At 32.9% G+C, this 19,539-nt stretch overlaps 1 protein-coding gene across 1 annotated transcript; it reads right to left on the bottom strand.

Moving 5' to 3' along the window:
* Positions 1-9,847: 9,847 nt before the first annotated feature.
* LOC120076208 lies at positions 9,848-10,401 on the bottom strand. Its single transcript, XM_039029973.1, has 3 exons — positions 10,355-10,401; positions 9,983-10,304; positions 9,848-9,910 (listed from the first exon to the last, which is right to left on the bottom strand). The coding sequence occupies exons 1-3, from the start codon at positions 10,399-10,401 to the stop codon at positions 9,848-9,850; spliced, it is 432 nt and encodes a 143-aa protein (XP_038885901.1).
* Between the last annotated feature and the right edge of the window lie 9,138 nt (positions 10,402-19,539).

Below are 19,539 nucleotides of genomic sequence, written 5' to 3'. Positions count from 1 at the left end.
GCTGTGTTTTTGGGCATTAAACCTATTTTTGGGTATTTTGAGGTAGGTAACTGGTTATTTTAATTTAAGGTTATTTTTAAGACCAAAATAGAGTTATTGGAAGAATTTATGAGCTAATTTAGGATTTCTTTGAAAAGAAATGGAATTTAAAGGGAATCGAACCAAGAGCTATTTGAGGAAGATTTTAAATAAAATCTTCAAGAGGATTGTGAGTGGGATTTTACTATTTTGTATTTTTGGCATTATATATGTTAATATATATATATATATATGTAAGGTTTTGAAAGTTGGCATGATCGGAAAATGTTTTCTGGATTTTATTCGTTGATTTGATTTTTGGTGTATATGCATAACATGAATTGCATTGGAAACTTGGATTGTACCTTGGAAAATTGTTAGTATGTCTCAAGCACGTCTAACGAGATATTGTCGATATGTGCACATTCGTTGGGCTATAAAGGTATTGGGATTGTTTCCACAACATGCATAGCGAGAATTTCACGGGAACCCCTGAGGAATACATGATCATGCCAGGATTAGCCAGTTATCTGGCTAAGAAAGTTACATTCTTATGTGTGATGATTGCTTGATTTTGGAATTGGTTTCCCAAAAATGAATTTCTTTCTTTTAAAAATACACCACTCAATGGACTTTTTAGCTCACGTTTTTCAATGTTTTATACCCCCTTCCAAGTAGAGGAAACGGATCTTTATGGGAAAAGTTACTCAAGGTCTGGAATTGGCACTCTCTCACAGAGCGATACTCGGATCGGGTTATCTTTGAAAGTCATTAGAATTAATAATGTATTTAGAATGAACGCTTGTAACCACTGCTAAAAACTAATTAATTAATCACGTATTTTGTTACTTTATGAATTGATAGAAGTTGGACAGTGGATATCACAAGGGTGGTGTCAGCTATCACATCTCCTTTCGGGTTTGGGAGGTAGAAATCGAGAGGGGGTGTGACATTACGTATACATTGATTGCCAGTGAAAAGATAGACTTTTGTAAGTTCTTGAAATCGGTTAAATTTTCTGATGGATTTGTCTCAAACAATTTCCTGATGGATTTGTCTCAAACATATTATGATGCATGAGTGTCAGTGATGGAAGATTATGGGAAATAACGACTCATGCTCTTACCTTCTACTCCAACGACTTATTCTCATTGTTGTTCAAGCATAATTACAAAAGGATATGTATACAACTATTGTTAAGTTATGTAATTTCTTCCATGATCTATGCGTGAAGACAATACGTATCACTGATCTAAATCGTCTGGAAGCAGATATTGTACTCATACTTTGCAAGTTTGAAAAAATCTTTCCACCTGCATTTTTTGATGTAATGATACATCTTATAATTCATTTACCATATGAGACGAAGATTGTGGGTCCAATAAGCTATAGTTGGATGTACCCCGTAGAGAAGAGCTTGTGAACATTAAACCAATATGTACGGAATAAAGCTCGTCCTGAGTGTTCCATAGCAGAAGCATTCATTATGAATGAATGTTTGACCTTCTGCTCCATGTATCTAACAGGAATAGAAATGAGATTCGATAAGGATCCATGAAACGATGACTTAAGAAATAATCATGTTGTTTGTAGAGACTTTGATATATTTAGACAAAAATGTGCGGTCAATGGGGAGGTTAGTTGTGAGGACGATATATGAAGATGAGAAACGATTGGCCATTGGAATGTACTGAACAATTGTTCTCAGATAGAATCGTATAACAGGTACATTTCGGATAAGTATAAGTTTATATGATCTTTTATATTTCAATTTGAATCGTACATGTTTAAGTCAATCTTATTTCTTATGTTTGTTATGATTACTAAACAGAGAACATTGATATTGATTCATATTAGAGGAGAGGATGGATTAGATTTATTTAGAAGACACCAATTAAAATTTCCTGATTGGTTTAGAGCACATGTAAGTGTTGTTCTCAAGTTCGAAATATAGTTTTTACTATTGAGTTAGTGCTAGTTATTTTAACCTATATAAGATATATAAATGTACTCATTATGTGAAAGAGGTGAAGCATCTGATGATCTTTACTCCATAACATTGTGGTCTAGTGATCAAGTTTGCACTACAGTGGTTGCTTCGTCAATAGAGTACGTTTTCATTTCCTAGAACGTGACAATCGTTAGACTACTCAGAATAGTGGAATCATGGCATATGGAGAAACTAAAGATGATGAAACGAATTACTGTGATGTATTGCAAGAGTTCTTAAACTTAGAATATCCTAAGTGTAGATGTGTCTATCTTTTCAAATGTTAATTGGTTTGACACATATGTTAAGAACAGATTTTGATGTGATTTAGAGTTTAAGCTAATTAATGATTCTCGTTTTTGGTATACGGATGACCCATACATAAGCTACTCAAGCCATATAAGTTTTCTACATTGATGACCCTAAACTTCGTAATAATTAGAAAATTGTGCAAATTGTCCAAAATAAATAAATATGGGACGTTCCAGAAGCTGGAGAATTAGAAAATGATAAACTTGAGTTGTTAGAAGTATCTGGTTCGATTGGGGTTATGAATCCATACACGACGTCATATTTTACAGAGGCGTCATTAAACCTAGTGTTATTGATCATCAAGAGATACATAACCAATCACCATCCCCGATCGATGACGACTTTATAAGTGACGAACCTAAACAACTAGAATCACCTATTGAAGAAAGCTCAGAAGGAATTCAATATTTATAATATGATGATAGTGAATAAGGGTATAAAATATGTAGTTAATAAATTTACCTATAAAATGTTATTTTCAAATCTAATCACTAATATTTGATTTTGAAGCGTCATGGTATGTCCGGATCAAGCACAGATGGCATTGACTGAGGTTGAACATATGAACACTCCACTAGTTGATCCTTTCAGTGGGAAAGACAGCACAAAGGCATCAAGAATTAGTATGATATGTAAATTTACTTTCTATACGTTATTGAAATAATCTAAAATTTTCATTTCTTTTAGGATCTCGATCACGATCTACAAAGCAAGGAAGGCGTGTGAGGGGACGTGGTCGGAACATAGAATTGGAGAAATATGTAGAAATCAATGGAAGAATGAAGATTGAAATTGAAGAAGATATGGGAAAACCTATATGTGCTTTTGCCTCCAAAATTGCATTGACGGTTAATATGAGATAATGAGGTGGAGGGGAGTTACGATCACTCCCTCCCCTTTGAAGTTAATTTAAAAAATTAATTTAACAACTAATTTAAAAATTATTTTTCAAAAATTAAAACAATTTAATATAAATATATATAATAGCTACCTTATTATATATATACCAAATGATATATCTAATATAACATATAATCTTAACATATAACCTACAGTTCATTTAAATACTATAGGTTAAATGGAGTTTTTTAAACTATAGATATGTTATATCTAATATAACATATAATCTTAACATATAACCTACAGTTTATATTATGTCAAATATAACATATCTATAGTTTAAAAAACTCCATTTAACCTATAGTATTTAAATGAATCAAATTCGTATTAAATTTAACCTATAGTTTTTATATGAATCCAATTCATATATTTAATATTTGAATCCAATTCATATATTTATTTCCTCTCAAATTAAACTTTATATTATAATGCATCAAATACATCATATTAATTATATCACATATAATTGATTTGTATTAATTATATCATATATAATTAATTTTCACAATTAATTTGAACAATTCAAATTAATCTAAATTAATTCGATTCTCATTAATCTCATTTGAGTTACCAAGGAGATCTTATGAACCTATAGATTGAAGCTCCAATGGTACTTGATTAATTAACTAAAATATTTAATTAAATTAACCAACTTCCATTAACTATAGGTCACTCCAAGAAAGACCGACAGTTGTACTCTTCCACTATATATGTATATATATATATATATTGTATCAATTGGATATAACCAATCAAAAGTACAATAATCCTTCACAAATTGCTCGTAAATATAGCTAGGCCAAAATTACCATTTTATCCTTATAGTTACTTCTAACTCTTTAAGTACCACTGATCCCTCTAATGAACAATAAGTCATAGTCCAACTATGACCAAACCCTTCTAAGGCCAGGAGAGAGTGTGGCGCCACATTGTTCAAGCCCCAGAATCCAACCCTTAAGGGAGCAGTTTCTCTACTTACTCTAACTATAAAGAATGAGTGAATTCCTTATTATGTAGTTGTGTTCTCAGCTCCTCAATCAAACGAATCCCCTAAAATGATAGGCACATTGAGTCGGCGATCCTAACCACTCTCACCCATGCAAATCAAAGGACCGTCTTCATAGGCAGAAATTTACAACTCATTCAAGATTTAGATCATGTCACCTATAATCATCCTGGTGAAATGTAAATCCGATCTATCAACGGTTTTATATAGTTAGACTATGCATTTCATGGTCTTATACAAACTCTTTTTATAGAACACCTCCGCTCACATGCCTCCACATGAATGATTAGGATCTCTTGAAATTAAAGTAAAAAAATCTATTCATGCATGGATATATATCATGTGTGAATATCCTGCAGCGACGGTAGCTAATCATACATATAGTGTCATTATTGTATGGTTGAGTTGTAATATGTTGTGGCTATCTTGTAGTTACGGTAGTTTATTCATGCATATAGTGTCTTTTTTTATAGGTTTTGTGGTGGGTATAGAGTAAGTTGCATTTATGAATGTTTTCGATCTCTGATATCTCTTTTTAGGTTGGTTTTGAGTTTTAAAGTTAAAGCGTTACTTGGACATTTTTCAGGTTGGTTTTGAGTTTGAAAGTCAAACTTAGGCATTTTAAAGTTCTTTTGAGAGTAAAGTGTCACTTAGACACTTTTTAGGAATTTTTAGGTTAGGTTTTAGTTTTAGAGTCACACTTAGGTATTTTAAAGTTATTTTATGAGCTAAAGTGTCGATTAGACACTTTTTAGGAATTTTTAGGTTGGGTTTGAGTTTAAGAGTCACAATTAGACATTTTAAAGTTATTTTGAGTGTTAAAGTGTCACTTAGACACTTTTTAGGTAATTTGTAGGTTGATTTTGAGTTTGAGAGTCACATATAGACATTTTTGTCTCATGTCTTTTGAGTTTGAGTTTGAGCGACTTTTGATAAGTTTTGAGTGGGTATATAACATATAGGATTTGAAACTCATGAAAATGAATTTTCTTTATTAATTTTGATACATTCTTCATTTCAAACAAATAAGATTCAACATATTTTGTTTATTTGAATTCAATATATCTTTTTCAGGTCTATATATTTTGAAAACATTGGAAATAACCTTCTTTGTAAAGACCAACTGATCGAGCTAAATGTTTTTTTTTTTTTTTTTTTTTGTATTTAGTATTCTTTTGTTCATTTTGGTATGCTAAAATTAAATCTAATAGCTCATCAAATCTAATAACACTAAAGAATTCTTGTCAGAATGATACATTTTGGTTAAAGAATTAATTGTTGAATACATTTCCTTTTCATAATTTGTTGTTGTGATGTTGAATATATTTTGTTACAGTAAATTGAATTTTTTATTTGAATACTGATCCTGAAGCCTGGAAAAAATTAAATTAGATTCTGTGGACGTTTCTTTCCGATGCTAGAAATACATGATGGGCATGCATCGTATATGTTGGCAATTATAAAGCTCTGGAAATGTTTTTTGCATGGACGAAAATGAAATAAACACTATCTGCCAAAGTATCATGCGTGGGCAGAAATGCAATTTCGGTCTAAGAAGGCTATTACGTGGGCAGATCTTCATTTCTATCGATAGATTATGCATGGGAAGAAATTAAGTTTGGCTGATGCAATTCGTTGCATTGGAAAAAAGACATTATGCCCACGCATAAAGCATAGGCAGAAATGCGAGTTCTACCCACAAACAAAATTTCGTGGGCAAAAAGTCTTTTCTACTGACTTTGGCTGCGTGGGCAAATTATGTGGGCAAAAAAGACAAATCTACCCACGCGTTTACTTGCATGGGCATTTCTGCCGACGCAATGTAAAAATGTGTGGACAGAAGCTCTGTCAACGAACTTTCGACCACATTGACTGTCCATGCAAAAAAAACGTCGGCAGAAGCTTTGCCCACACTTTTCTTAAGATCTTCCGACGTTTTATTATATGGACAAAGACCAAAATTCTTGTAGTGTATGGATAAGGTTAGGTTCCTTATCCTGGTGATACTACAGATACGACTCACTTTTTAATTGTTTTAATTGTTATAAAGTGTTACAAATTATCTGATCCTTATCATTCATGTGGAGACACGCGAGTAGGGGTATCCTATACAAAAAGTTTATAAGACCGAACCACGAAATGATTAGTCTCTCTTCATAACATCTTACTCGAAAAGAGTTACATTTCACTACGAAGACTATAGGTGACTTGGTCTTAATCTTGAGTGAGTTGTGAACTCTTATCTATAAGGGTGGTCCTTTGATCTGCATGGTTGAAAGTGGCAAGATTCGCTGACTCAATATACTTACCATTTTAGGGATTTGTCTAAGTGGGGACCTGGGAACTCAACTACACAAGATGGAATTCACTCCTTCCCGTTGTTAGGGTAAGTAGATAAATTGCTCTCTTAAGGGCTGATTCTGGGTCTTGAACAATGAGGGCTCTCAACCTCTCATTGGCCAGAGAATGGTCTAGTTATAGTGAAACTATGACTAATTGTTCATTAGAGGGATCGATGATACTTAAGGAGTAGATGTAACTACAGGGGTAAAATGTAATTTTGAATCAACAATACTTACGAGTAATTTGTAAAGGTCAACGCACTATTGATTGGTTATATCCAATGAACATAGAAATATGTCTACAATGCAAAGAGTGCAACAGTCGGTCTTTAGTGCAGTGACTGGCAATTAATGGATGGGGATTAATTTAAATGAGAAGTTTAATTAATTAATCTCATATCATTGGAGCTTTTAATATGTAATTCCATTAGGCCTCCTTGTTAGCTCAATAAGGATTAATGAGAATCAATTAATTTTAGATTAATTTGAATTATTCAAATTAATTAAAGGGAATTAACTGTATGAGTTACAATTAATAGAGTGTATGTAGATACATTATTTTATAAAGTTTAATGAGAGAGATAAATTTGAATATGATTCAAGTATTTATTATATGAATGAGATTCATATAAAAACTATATGTTAAAATTAATATGAATATAATTCATATAAAACTATATAGTTTGATGATAGAGGTTGTTATTTGAATATGATTCAAATATTAACTATATGAATGACATTCATATAAAAACTATAAGTTAAAATTAATATGATTAGATACATATTAAAACTATAGGGTATGTGAGAGAGTATAATTTGAATATGATTCAAATATGTGGCATTCATATTATATATGATATAACAAAAAGGTGTATTTAAATTAAAATTAAGTTTTATTCGTCGTATTGGTGGACGAGTTATTGGATAATTCCTCGTTCCTCCCATTCCTCCCTCTTCTCACATACATATAACCAAAACAGAGGGAATCTGTCTCATCTCCTCAACTTTTCGACGTGTCTTAGGATATTGTTCCTTAGACAAAATAATTCTATGCATGAAAGGTAATAATCCTTTCTTGGAATTCTGCATTGAATACCTGACAAGCATTTTATCGATGTATGATGCTTGAGACAAGGCTAGTGTTTTGGATCCCTAGAAAAAATAGTGTTTCACCCAAATCTTTCATTTGGAATTGAGTAGCTAGTCATTCCTTAATATTAGTCAGTAAACCTACATTATTCCCAATGAGTAGGATATCATCCACATATAACACTAAGAAAGCTACTAAATTATTGATGATTTTCTTGTAAACACAAGGTTCATCAACATTATGATCAAAGCCATATTATTTGACTGTAGTGTCAAATTTTATATTCCAAGATCGAGATGTTTGTTTCAACCCATAAATAGACTGATTAAGTCTGAAAACTTTTTGCTTTTGACCTTGTTCGATGAATCCTTCTAGTTGATTCAGTAAATGGTCTCATCAAAATTACCATTCAAAAAGGCAGTCCTGACGTCCATCTACCATATTTCATAGTCATAATATGTGGCGATGGACAAGAGAATCTGGATAGACTTAAGCATGGCAGCAGGTGAGAAAATTTATTTATAGTCCACTCTCTCAACTTGGGTATAACCCTTTGCCACTAATCTAGCCTTAAATGTTTGCACCATAACATCTACACCTCTCTTTCTCTTATAGATCCATTTACAACCTATGAGTTTTACCCAAATAGGTTGATCTACAAGTGACCAGACAGAATTAAAGTACATAGATTCTATTTCCTGATCATGGCTTTAACCCATTCATTTCTGTCCACATTGACCATTGCCTGCTTGTAGGTCAACGGATCATCGAAGTCATCATCTGGTATGACGACTTAAGTTTTTGTTAAACCCAAATAATGAATAGGTTGAGTTATAACTCTCCCACTATGTCGAGGCTCCCTCAACTTTTGAGGAGGATGTATATGACTAGATGAAGCAACATCAACAACTCTTGTTGAAGTGTTTGGTTTTTCAACAACTCTTAGTGAAGATTGAATAGTTTTATTGAAAAGCTCACTTAATACAATTTTACTTCTTGGTTTTTGCTCCCTAATATGATCTTCTTTCATGAAATTAACATTTGTCAATACAAACACTTATTCAATTTCAAATCATAAAAGAGAGCACCTCTTGTTTCATTTGAGTAGCCTACAAAGAGGCACGACTTTGAACGTGGTTACAACTTCTTTGGGTTAGTCACTGGCACAGGGGTCGGACACCCCCAAATTCTGAGATGTCGTAAACTATTTTTATGACCCCTCCATAGCTCAAAAGGTGTTCTAGAAACACTTTTTTATGGAACTTGGTTCAAAAGATAGGTTGCAGTCTCCACTGCATAACCCTAGAATGAGTTAGGTCAAAAAGCATAACTCATCATTGACTGAACCATATCTAACAGGGTTTTGTTTTTCCATTCTGATACACCATTTTGTTGAAGTGTACCAAGTGTTGAGAGTTTAAATGTGATTCCATGTTCTATCAAATAGTTTTGAAATCCCATATCCATGTACTCTCCACCTCAATCAGATCGAATTATTTTAATTTTTTTACCTAATAAATTCTTAACTTCAGCCTTGTACTCCTTGAACTTTTCAAGTGTATTAGACTTGTGTTGCATTAGGTAAACATACCCATATCTTGGATAATCATCTGTAAAAAAGTGATAAAATGTTCATATCCACCTCTTGCCTTGACATTCATCGAACCACAAAGGTCTGATTGTACAAGTTCCATGGGTACTTTAAATCTACGATCTTTTCCAGTAAAAGATCGTTTTCTCATTTTACCTTCTTAAAAGATTCACATACAGGTAAATAATTTTCTTCTAACTCTTTTAGAAGTCCTACGTCCTTTTGAGATGTATGTGACCTAGTCTTAGATACCAAAAATATGCATTTTCTTTTGAGAAACTTTAAGTCTTTTATTTTGTGTGGTTGTAGTGTGGAACATTTCAATGTTATTGCTAACAGCCTTAGCACATATAAGTTGTTTTCGTTTATTGTTAGACATCTATTAACACCATTTTTTAAGATAAATGCTTTATCACAAACAAAAGATACTTTATATAATTGTTCCAATAAACACGATACATAAATTAAATTCCTTCTAAAATGAGGAACAAAATAAACATCATATAATAATATCAATTTTGAATCAAAGAATAACTTTAGGCTCCCTACTGCAATTGCCAAGATAATCTGCCTTGTTCCAACCTACAGAGTCATGTCTTCAGCCTCTAACTGTGTCAAGAACTAGTTTTCTATAATGAAGAATAAACATGGTTAGTGGCTCCTGAATCAAGTATCCAGATGAAATTGTCATTTTTCACTAAACAAGTTTCTAGAATAAGTGAATCATATTTACCTTATTTCGCCTCCTTCTTCTCTCGGCCAAATACTTTGGGCAGTTTCTTTTCCAGTGCTCATCTTGGTTGCAATGAAAATAAGTTCCCTTTGCAACCTTAAGCTTTTTGCCCTTTTGGGCAACAGCAGGTGGAGTAGCTTTATTCTCCTTACCACCTTTCTTCTTCTTCCACTTCTTAGAGCTTGAGGAAGAAGTCCCAAACTTAGTCTTAGTGGTTGAACCCCTGTGAAAATTTTTTGAGGAATTGGCAATATTTGCCTCCTGTGTTGTCCTTGGACTTTCATCAAGGACTCGTAAGTTTATTTTGTTCATGACAACATTTCTACAAAAATGAATGAAACTCTTTGGGAAAGTTTCCAGAATAAAGCTTACCTAGCTGTGACAGTCTCGTTCATCTCAGCCACATTGAAGTGGACCATCATATTAAGAACATGCTCCCTAACAGATGACTACTTGTTCATTCTGGCATTGAAGATGTACTTTAGAGCTTTATGCCTAAGATGAGTGTTCAATTGCCCAAATATCTCACGTAATGACTCTATGATCCCGCGAGCAGTGATCATAGGTTCATACTTTTTGGCCAAAACTTTCGTTAAGCTTGCCAAATATAGACTTTGGCTTATCATTGGACTTAGTCTATCTATCATAGGCATCACGATCATTTCGTGACGCTGCGGGTCTAGGAATCGAAGGACATTCATTTGTTAGGACAAATTTGCGATCGTGGATGACCAAGACGGTGTCGATCATATTTTTTCAAATAGCATAATTTTTCCCAATTAGCTTATCAGCATAAAGTAAGGTTATTACAGCGCTAGTCATATTTATAGGATATTGATACAAAACAAATTACTTGTATTAGATATGCAAGAAAAAACTCATTTAATCTAATAAATTTAGCAAAAAACTTAATGAACCCTAAAACCATTTAATTTTGCAATGATATTTCAGTGATTTAGAATAAATGCCACCCTGATGGTGTACAATTATTCCTTCATTGAATTGAGACATTCTCAATTAAATATTACACCAGAATAACTCTTATTTCTATAATATTTAATTATCATTGATTTGGTCAAGAAATTATTGACTATTTTAATGTTTTCTTGTAAGTGTAAACCTTCCTTTTCAACCCTATAGCCTCACCTCAATTAGTTTGCCTCAGGGAAGAACATAATTGTTGCAATTGACTACAACGATCTTATCCATTTATAGAGTTTGCTCCGTCCTTTTCTATGCAAGCACCTTCCTAAGGGGGACATTCCTAGGGTGCCACGAGGCTAAGCATGGAAAACATTAAAAAGTAATGAAGGAGATCGCAAGATGTGTTGACACACGTCATTTTCTCACTTACTATAAATAATTTCTCCATTCACCTTGATATTGACCCATGCAAATACGTTCTTAAGGGAGGGTGTGCTTAGGGCACCACAAGGTCGAGCATGGAACTCACAGTGTGAACTTTTAGAGAGAATGTGAGTGGAAAATTTGACATATCATATATATATTTTTCCTCTCATTAAATGTTTAGAACTTAGGGTTTATTAACTTAGATAAATCCATCTAACAATTTAACTAAGTGATTGTTAAATTTGTCCAATATAACTCTTATATTGGATAGTTTAACAATAATGATTCTTGTTTATTAAACACTTTAATAAACCTAATCATTTATTGCATGCTTATAAGATAATTATCTAATTCACCTTCCAGATTGGTTCCTAGGTAAGGGTATTTCATTTTCGTCAATTTAACTACCCCAGCCTAGATAGAACTTTCCTTAGATAAAGGTCTCTTATAGAAAATTATTTTATAAATTTAATCTTTTATTAAACCAATTTAATCTTATTAAAGAGAAAATAAAAGATTAACTTAATTTCTAATCTCATTAAAAATATTTTAACATAGGTCTATGTGTAATCAATTTTAAACAATTTAAAATTAATTATAACCTATGTTCGCATGCAACTCTTGATTATAGATCTTAATTCTAATTTCATCAAATATATAACGCTTATAAAACTTAATTAAACAATTAAAACTTATAAACATGCATCTAATCATACATGGAATATAACAATTATATTTTCTAAGTAATGTCATGCTTCATGCATTTCCATTTTCATTACATAACACAATACTTATATTATAAAATGATGAAAATGAACACATCCATATCTAAACTATACAATATAACATTTATAATATAGTATAGTTCATGGATATGTTATAAATGCATGCAATCATATAATGAAAATGCTTAACTTATCATGCTACTATATAATATAGCATTTATATTAAAAATGATGCATGATAATATGTTTATCCTATGACGAAATTTTAAACTATATGACATATAATATGCAACATATTAAATTAAATCATATATCACATGCATAAATTAATAAACAGCAACATTGGACAAAAAATTTGGTACACCTAACAATCAATTAAATTAATATAATAATTATATTAATTTAATTAGTTAAAATAAAATATAAATGAATAAAAACATAAAAACAGATGGAAAACTATCCATGAGACTCGAACCCATGATCTGGAGGCACCTAACGTGCACGCGAACCACGTTCGGAGCGTAACGACACTCATATAGAGCGTGGTTATGCTAGTCTGTAGCATAACGCTACGCTCCATGCAGCATAATTACGCTCTGCCTCAGCATCGTAATGCTGAGATCGAGCATAGCTACGTTGGGCATTCTATCTTATAGTGTAACACGCAGCGTAATTACGGTACACCTTACGCTCCAAGGCAGAATACGACCCCCTGCTTCAATCCTTTGTTCGTTTTGCTTTATTCTTGCTCCTTCTCCAAATTGAAGCCTGATTTTTAGTAAACACTTCACCATGAGCGACACAGACTTACAGACTTGATTTCAAGAAAATAAATGTCCAACAAACAACGGATCCTTACAAATCGAATTGAATTAAAGTAGTAAACTATGTGCCAATTTCTAAAACATCCAAATTGCAAACCATACATTTAAAATGCAAAAAAACCACCCACCAAAAATCTGAATTTAAGTTACAAAAGCGAAATTTAGAGACACAATTTGGTACTAATACCAATTGAAGGGATTGAAATTCCCATAGTGGAAGCGTACGATTACCTCATGTCTTAGAATTTCGTTATTAAAGGACTCAATAAAACAGACAACAAAAACAACATAAACATATAAGTTCCTAAGCATGCTTTTTACAAATAATTCAGAGAGGAAAAAGGGAAATTGAATATTAACCCTTAAAAAACTGATTCTTCACGTATTCTCTCGTTAACAGTAAGAACACGATCTTCTCTCGTTCATAGTAACATAGCAAACTCAACTTCACAGCAAGGCCTTGCATGCAGCAAAGAGGACAACACCATAATGGAAACCGCATTATTCTCAAGTTGAGAATCATAGAGAGTCGTGGACTTCTGAATTAATTTCGGTGAAGAGAAAGGAGAAAGTGTTCTCAAGAGAAAAATTGTAGAGGAAGAAAATGATGATGGGAGAGCCTTTTTGCACAAAAATAATACCACGTAAAAAATTAAACTTATCCTCTGTCTTAAGCAATATTATGAAAGATGGTAGGGAGTTGTGCAATAACTCCCTCCACTAATCATAATAACTCCCTAGGAGTTATAATTTTGAATTCAAAATTCAAATTGAAATATTAATTATATTAACTAATTTAATACTATTAAATCTAAATTATATATTATATCACATATAATATATAACCTATGATTTTATATTATATCACATATAATATAACCTATAGTTTTAATTAATATAAATCATATTCATATTAATTTTAACTTATAGTTTTTATATGAATCATATTCATAAAATTAATATTTGAATCATATTCAAATATTTATTTATCTCATTAAACTTTATATTATAATGTATCAATATACATTATATTAACTTTATCTTATACAATTAATTCCCTTTATTAATTTGAACAATTCAAATTAATCCAAAATTAATTTGATTCTTATTAATCCTTATTGAGCTGACAAGGGGACCTTATGGACCTACAAATTTAAGCTCCAATGATATGAGATTAACTAATAAAATTTTTTAGTTAAATTAATCAACCTTCATTAACTATCGGTCACTCCACTAAAGACGACAACTGCATTCTTCATACTATAGATATATTTCTGTATTCATTGGATATAAACAGTCAATAACGTGTTGACCATTCACAAATTGCTCGTAAGAATAGTTGGGTCAAAATTATCGTTTTACCCCTATATTTACATCTAACTCTTTAAGTACCACTTATTCTTCTAATGAACAATTAGTCATAATCCAACTATAACTGAACCCCTTTCGGGCAAAGAGAGGGCGAGACGCCTCATTGTTCAAGAGCCGCAATCAACCCTTAAGGAAGCAAATTATCTACTTACCCTAACAACAGAAAGGAGTGAATTCCTTCTTGTATAGCTGTGTTCCCAGCTCCCCAATCAAAGGAATCTCCAAAATGGGAGGCATATTGTGTCAACAAATTTGGCCACTCTCACCCATACAGATCAAAGGATCACCTTTATAGGTAGGAGTTCACAACTCATTCAAGATTAAGGTCAAGTCACCTATGGTCATCTTGGTGAAATGTAAGTCAATTCTAGTAACGACGTTATAAAGAGAGACTAATCATTTCGTGGTCTGGTCTTATACAAACTCTTTGTATAGGATACCCTCGCTCACATGTCTCCACATGAATGATCAGGATCAGGTCATTTGTAACACTTTACAACAATTATAACAATTACAAAGTCAGTCGTATCCGCAGTGTCACTAGGATAAGGTACCCAACCTTATCCATCTACTACGGATCATTCAGGTTATTACTTAAACATGATCCACTTTTATGTCACCACATACATATTTAAGCTATATTGAATAACCTTGGATCTTAGTTTATTGATTTTGGGTTAATGCAACTAAATCTCAAATAAAATAACAACTTATTTTATTAAATAAATAATATATTTATACAAATACAAGTAGGGATTGGTGTCCTAAATCTCTTAAATTTTCATAGTTTGTAAACTTGTATAAATAAATTGTTATTAATAAAATAAACATTATTTTATATGTGCATTAACTCAATTCAATAAACTAAGATCCTAAGTTATTTTTATGTAGCTTAAACATGTATACGGTAACATACAGGCAGATCATGTTTAAGTAATAACCTAAATGGTCTGTAGTATTTGGATAAGGTTGGGTACTTTATCTTGGTGACATTACGTATACGACCCATTTTGTAATTGTTATAATTGTTGTAAAGTGTTACAAATGATCTGATCTTGATCATTAATGTGGAGACATGTGAGTGGGGGTTATTCTATACAAAGAGTTTGTATAAGACCAAACTAAGAAATAATTAGTCTCTCTTTATAATGTCGTTACTTGAAGAGACTTACATTTTCCTAGGATGACCATAGGTGACTTGACCTTAATCCTGAGTGAGTTGTGAACTCTTACCTATGAGGGCGGTCCTTTGATCTGCATGGGTGAGAATGGCAAGATTTGCTGACTCAATATACCTACCATTTCGGGAATTTGTCTGAGTGACGAGATGGAATTCATTCTTTCCATTGTTTGGGTAAGTAGATAAATTGCTCCCTTAAATGCTGATTCTGGGTCTTGAACAATGAGGACCCTCAACCTCTCACTGGCCAGAAAGGGGTCTAGTCATAGTGAGATTATGATTAATTCTTCATTAGAGGGATCAATGATACTTAAGGAGTAGATGTAACTATAGGGTAAAACGGTAATTTTTACCTAATTCTACTTACGAGTAATTTGTGAAAGATCAACGTGTTGTTGATTGATTATATCCAATGGACACAGAGATATATCTACAACGCGAAGATTACAGTTGTCGGTCTTTAGTGGAGTGATCGGTAGCTAATGAATGAGGATTAATTTAATTAAAGAGTTTAATTAATTAATCTCATATCATTGGAGCTTCTAATCTGTAGGTTCATAAGGCTCCCTTGTTAGCTCAATAATGATTAATGAGAATCAATTAATTTTAGATTAATTTGAATTGTTCAAATTAATTAAAGGAAATTAATTGTATGAGATACAATTAATACAATGTATGTGGTTACATTATATTATAAAGTTTAATGAGAGAGATAAGTATTTGAATATGATTTAAGTATTATTATATGAATGAGATTCATATAAAAACTATATGTTAAAATCAATATAATATGATTCATATTAAAACTATATAGTTTGATGAGAGAGGTTGTTATTTGAATATGATTCAAGAATTGATTATATGAATAATTAATGTGAATTTGATTCATATTAAAACTATAGGTTATGTGAGAGAGTATAATTTGAATATGATTCAAACATGTGGCATTTATATTATATATGATATAATATAAAGTTCTTTAATTTAATTACATTAAAATTAAGTTTTAATGTAAATTAAATTAAGGAATAACTCCCCATCGTATAGGTGGATGAGTTATTGGATAACTCCTCCCCCCTCCCTCCTATCACATATAACCAAAATAGAGGGTTTTTTAAGATAGTACGTGATTTTATTATTATTATTATTTTGTTGAAGATAGACTCAACATTGTGGTCTTTCCCTCCATAACATCTCTCAAGATCTCTCTCTTCCACCCTTATCAAAAATCATAGGCAAGCCCACATACTCTACCATCAGTTCTCTCTTTAAGGATAGCAAGGAAGACTTCTTGTGGTGGTGTCCTTGAGGATAGTAAGGTTCTTCAAGGGTTAGTTCTCTTTCTCGTTTTCTTTCTATAATTTATGTAGAAAAACATGTTTAGGTTTATGATGATTATCCTCTATTTCCATTATTCTCTGTTTTAATGTGTTCCAAATTAAATTGTAAGACACAAAGGTGTTTGTACGCTTCTACTGTGGGAATTTCAATCTCTTTAACTAGTGCATTTGAAGATTTTGAGTTTACACCAGCTCCTTCAATTCATCATGCTTACGCTAAAGAGCAGCTTGTTGGCTAGACAAAGAATCTATCAACTCCATGATAGCATGGAGGATTGCATCATCCAAATGCTTGTAGAGCTCTGTTAAGCCATCATCTTTATCTTTGGGTTCTTAAGGAAGGCTGCTTTGAGGTACGTCACTAGTAGGCGACAACCTTGCACTTGTTTCCTTAGAAGGAATTTTGAGCCTTGAGCTAAATTTCTCGACGCAACCAAGACTCTCTCATCTCATTCTGTCGGCTTAAGATCTTCTCTTGTTACCATGTCAGCTAACTAATTGACTGGTTGTGAGGATTTGGAATTTGTTCTCTCCAAAATGTCTCTAGGTCAGTCATCTCTATGTCGATAAGATTGATGGTGGGGCCTTGGGGTGTTTTGCGTCTAAGCTTAGAGAAGATGCGCAGTGGCAAAAGCTCACATTGAGCTGACTCCTCAAGATCTTGAGTTTGTTGTGTTTGTGGCGACAAAGGAGGAGTTTTTTCTCGTAGGTCAAAAGGTGGTGGAGAAGGGATACTTTCTTTAGAGGTGGGAATGGGAGGCCTTTCATTAAGATCAATCGCTAGCCGTAAGGATTCTTCCATTTGCTTCATATGGTGGAGAAAGTGTCTCAACCCTTAAGTCTTCTTGTCTAGGCGGCAACGACAATTTTTTCTTTCTTACTTAGGGAAAAGGGGGCCTTGTGAGATCATAACTCTCCCATTGCATCGAGGTTCCCTTAACACTTGAGGTGGATTTGACATACTAGATGATTCAACTTTAAAAACTCTTGTTGAGGTGGGGTTTTTCGACAACTCTTGTTGAAAGTTCAGTAGTTTCTTTGGAAAGTTCATTCAACACAAATTTAATACAGGGCTTGTGCTCCCTTATGTGGTATTCTTCCAGAAAACTAGCGTTTGTCGATACAAACACTTTATTTTCCTTAGGGTCGAAGAAGATACCACCTCTCGTTCCTTTGGGATAGCCTACAAATAGGCACAATTTTGAACGAGGTTCCAGTTTTTTCGGATTTGCCTCAAGCACATATGCTAGGCAACCCCAGATTCTGAAATGACATAAACTAGCTTTACGACTATTTCATAACTCCAGAGGTGTTCTGGTAACACTTTTGGATGGAACACAGTTCAAAATATATGTTGTAGTCTCTACTACATAACCCCAAAACAAGTTAGGTAGGAAGCGTAACTCAACATAGACCGAACTATGTCCAACAGGGTTTGATTTCTCCTTTCTGATACACCATTCTTCTAAGGTGTACCAAGTGCTGAAAGTTATGATACAATTCCATGTTTTGTCAAATAGTTTTGGAATGTCATATCTATAATCTCTCCACCTCGATCAAATCGAAATGTCTTAATAGTTCTATCTAATGAATTTTGAACTTCAGCCTTGAATTCTTTGAACTTTTCAAAAGATTCAGACTTATGTTGCATTAAATAAACATACCCATATCTTGAATAATCATCAGTAAAAATGATGAAATATTCAAAACCTCCTCTAGCTTTAACATTCATCGAACCACAAAGGTCTGAATGTACCAACTCTAAAAGTTCTTTGGCCTTGTGACCTTTTCCAGTAAAGGGTCTTTTAGTCATATTGCCTTCAAGGCATGACTCACACATAGGTAAGGAATTTTCTTCTAGCTCACTTAGATGTCCGTTCTTCACCAATTTCTCAATCTTATTGAGATTGATGTGTCCTAACCTTAAGTGCCAAAGTTAGGCATTTTCTTTAGGAGAAAATTTAAGTCTTTTATGTTCAATTACCGCGGTTTTAAACATTTTAGTGTTATGGAGGGCTTTAGTTGTTAACAGTCTTAGCACATAAAGGTTGTTTTCCAGTTTCGCAGAATAAATATCAACACCATTTTTGGAAATAAACACTTTATTTACATGGAAGTTGATACAATAAGGTTGTTCTAATAAATACTTTATATAAATTAAGTTCCTTTTTAAACTAGGAACTACGTACACATTTTCAAGTAAAATGAATTTATTCTGTAAAGTCAACTGGAGACCTCCCATTGCCATAGCCGAGACAACGTGCCTAGTTCCAACCCACATCATCATCTTAGCCGTATCAAGTTGTCGTCGGGAATTAATTCCCTGAAATAAAGAATAAACATGGTTAGTGGCGCCAGAATCTATAATCCAGGCAGAATCATCATTCTCCACTAAATATGTTTCGAAAACAAGTAAATCATATGTACCTTGCTTGGCCTTCTTCTTTTCTGCCAAGTATTTAGGATAGTTCCTCTTCCAATGTCCCTCCTGGTTGTAATGGAAACAGATTTCCTTTGCAACCTTGACTTTCTTTTGAACAGTAGTTGGTGGGTTAGCTTTTCCTTTTCCACCTTTCTTCTTCTTCCACTTTTTGGTGCTGAAGGAAGAAGGTATAGATTTTGTCCTAGAGGTCGAACCTCTGTAGAACTTCGTAGAGGATGGAGCAACATTTGCTTTACCTTTCAATCCCTTACTTTTCATCAAGGACTAGAAGGTTTGTAGCTTGTTGAGCCAGTTGGTTAGGTTGTAGTCAATCCTGTTCAAAAT

Source organism: Benincasa hispida, chromosome 4 (assembly GCF_009727055.1).
Source record: "Benincasa hispida cultivar B227 chromosome 4, ASM972705v1, whole genome shotgun sequence".
In the NCBI taxonomy this organism is placed as follows: domain Eukaryota; kingdom Viridiplantae; phylum Streptophyta; class Magnoliopsida; order Cucurbitales; family Cucurbitaceae; genus Benincasa; species Benincasa hispida.
The sequence above is the reverse complement of the archived record's forward strand: the minus strand, read 5'-3'. Positions and strand labels throughout refer to the sequence as shown.

What these genes read in the sequence shown, in the direction of transcription:
- LOC120076208 (XM_039029973.1), bottom strand. Translation starts at nt 10,401, where the DNA reads ATGGTCCACTTCAATGTGGCTGAGATGAACGAGACTGTCACAGCTAG. An exon ending in AACGAGACTGTCACAGCTAG is followed by an intron (nt 10,305 to 10,354) that starts GTAAGCTTTATT and finishes TCATTTTTGTAG; the next exon opens with AAATGTTGTCATGAACAAAA. An exon ending in GAAGAAGGAGGCGAAATAAG is followed by an intron (nt 9,911 to 9,982) that starts GTAAATATGATT and finishes TACTTGATTCAG; the next exon opens with GAGCCACTAACCATGTTTAT.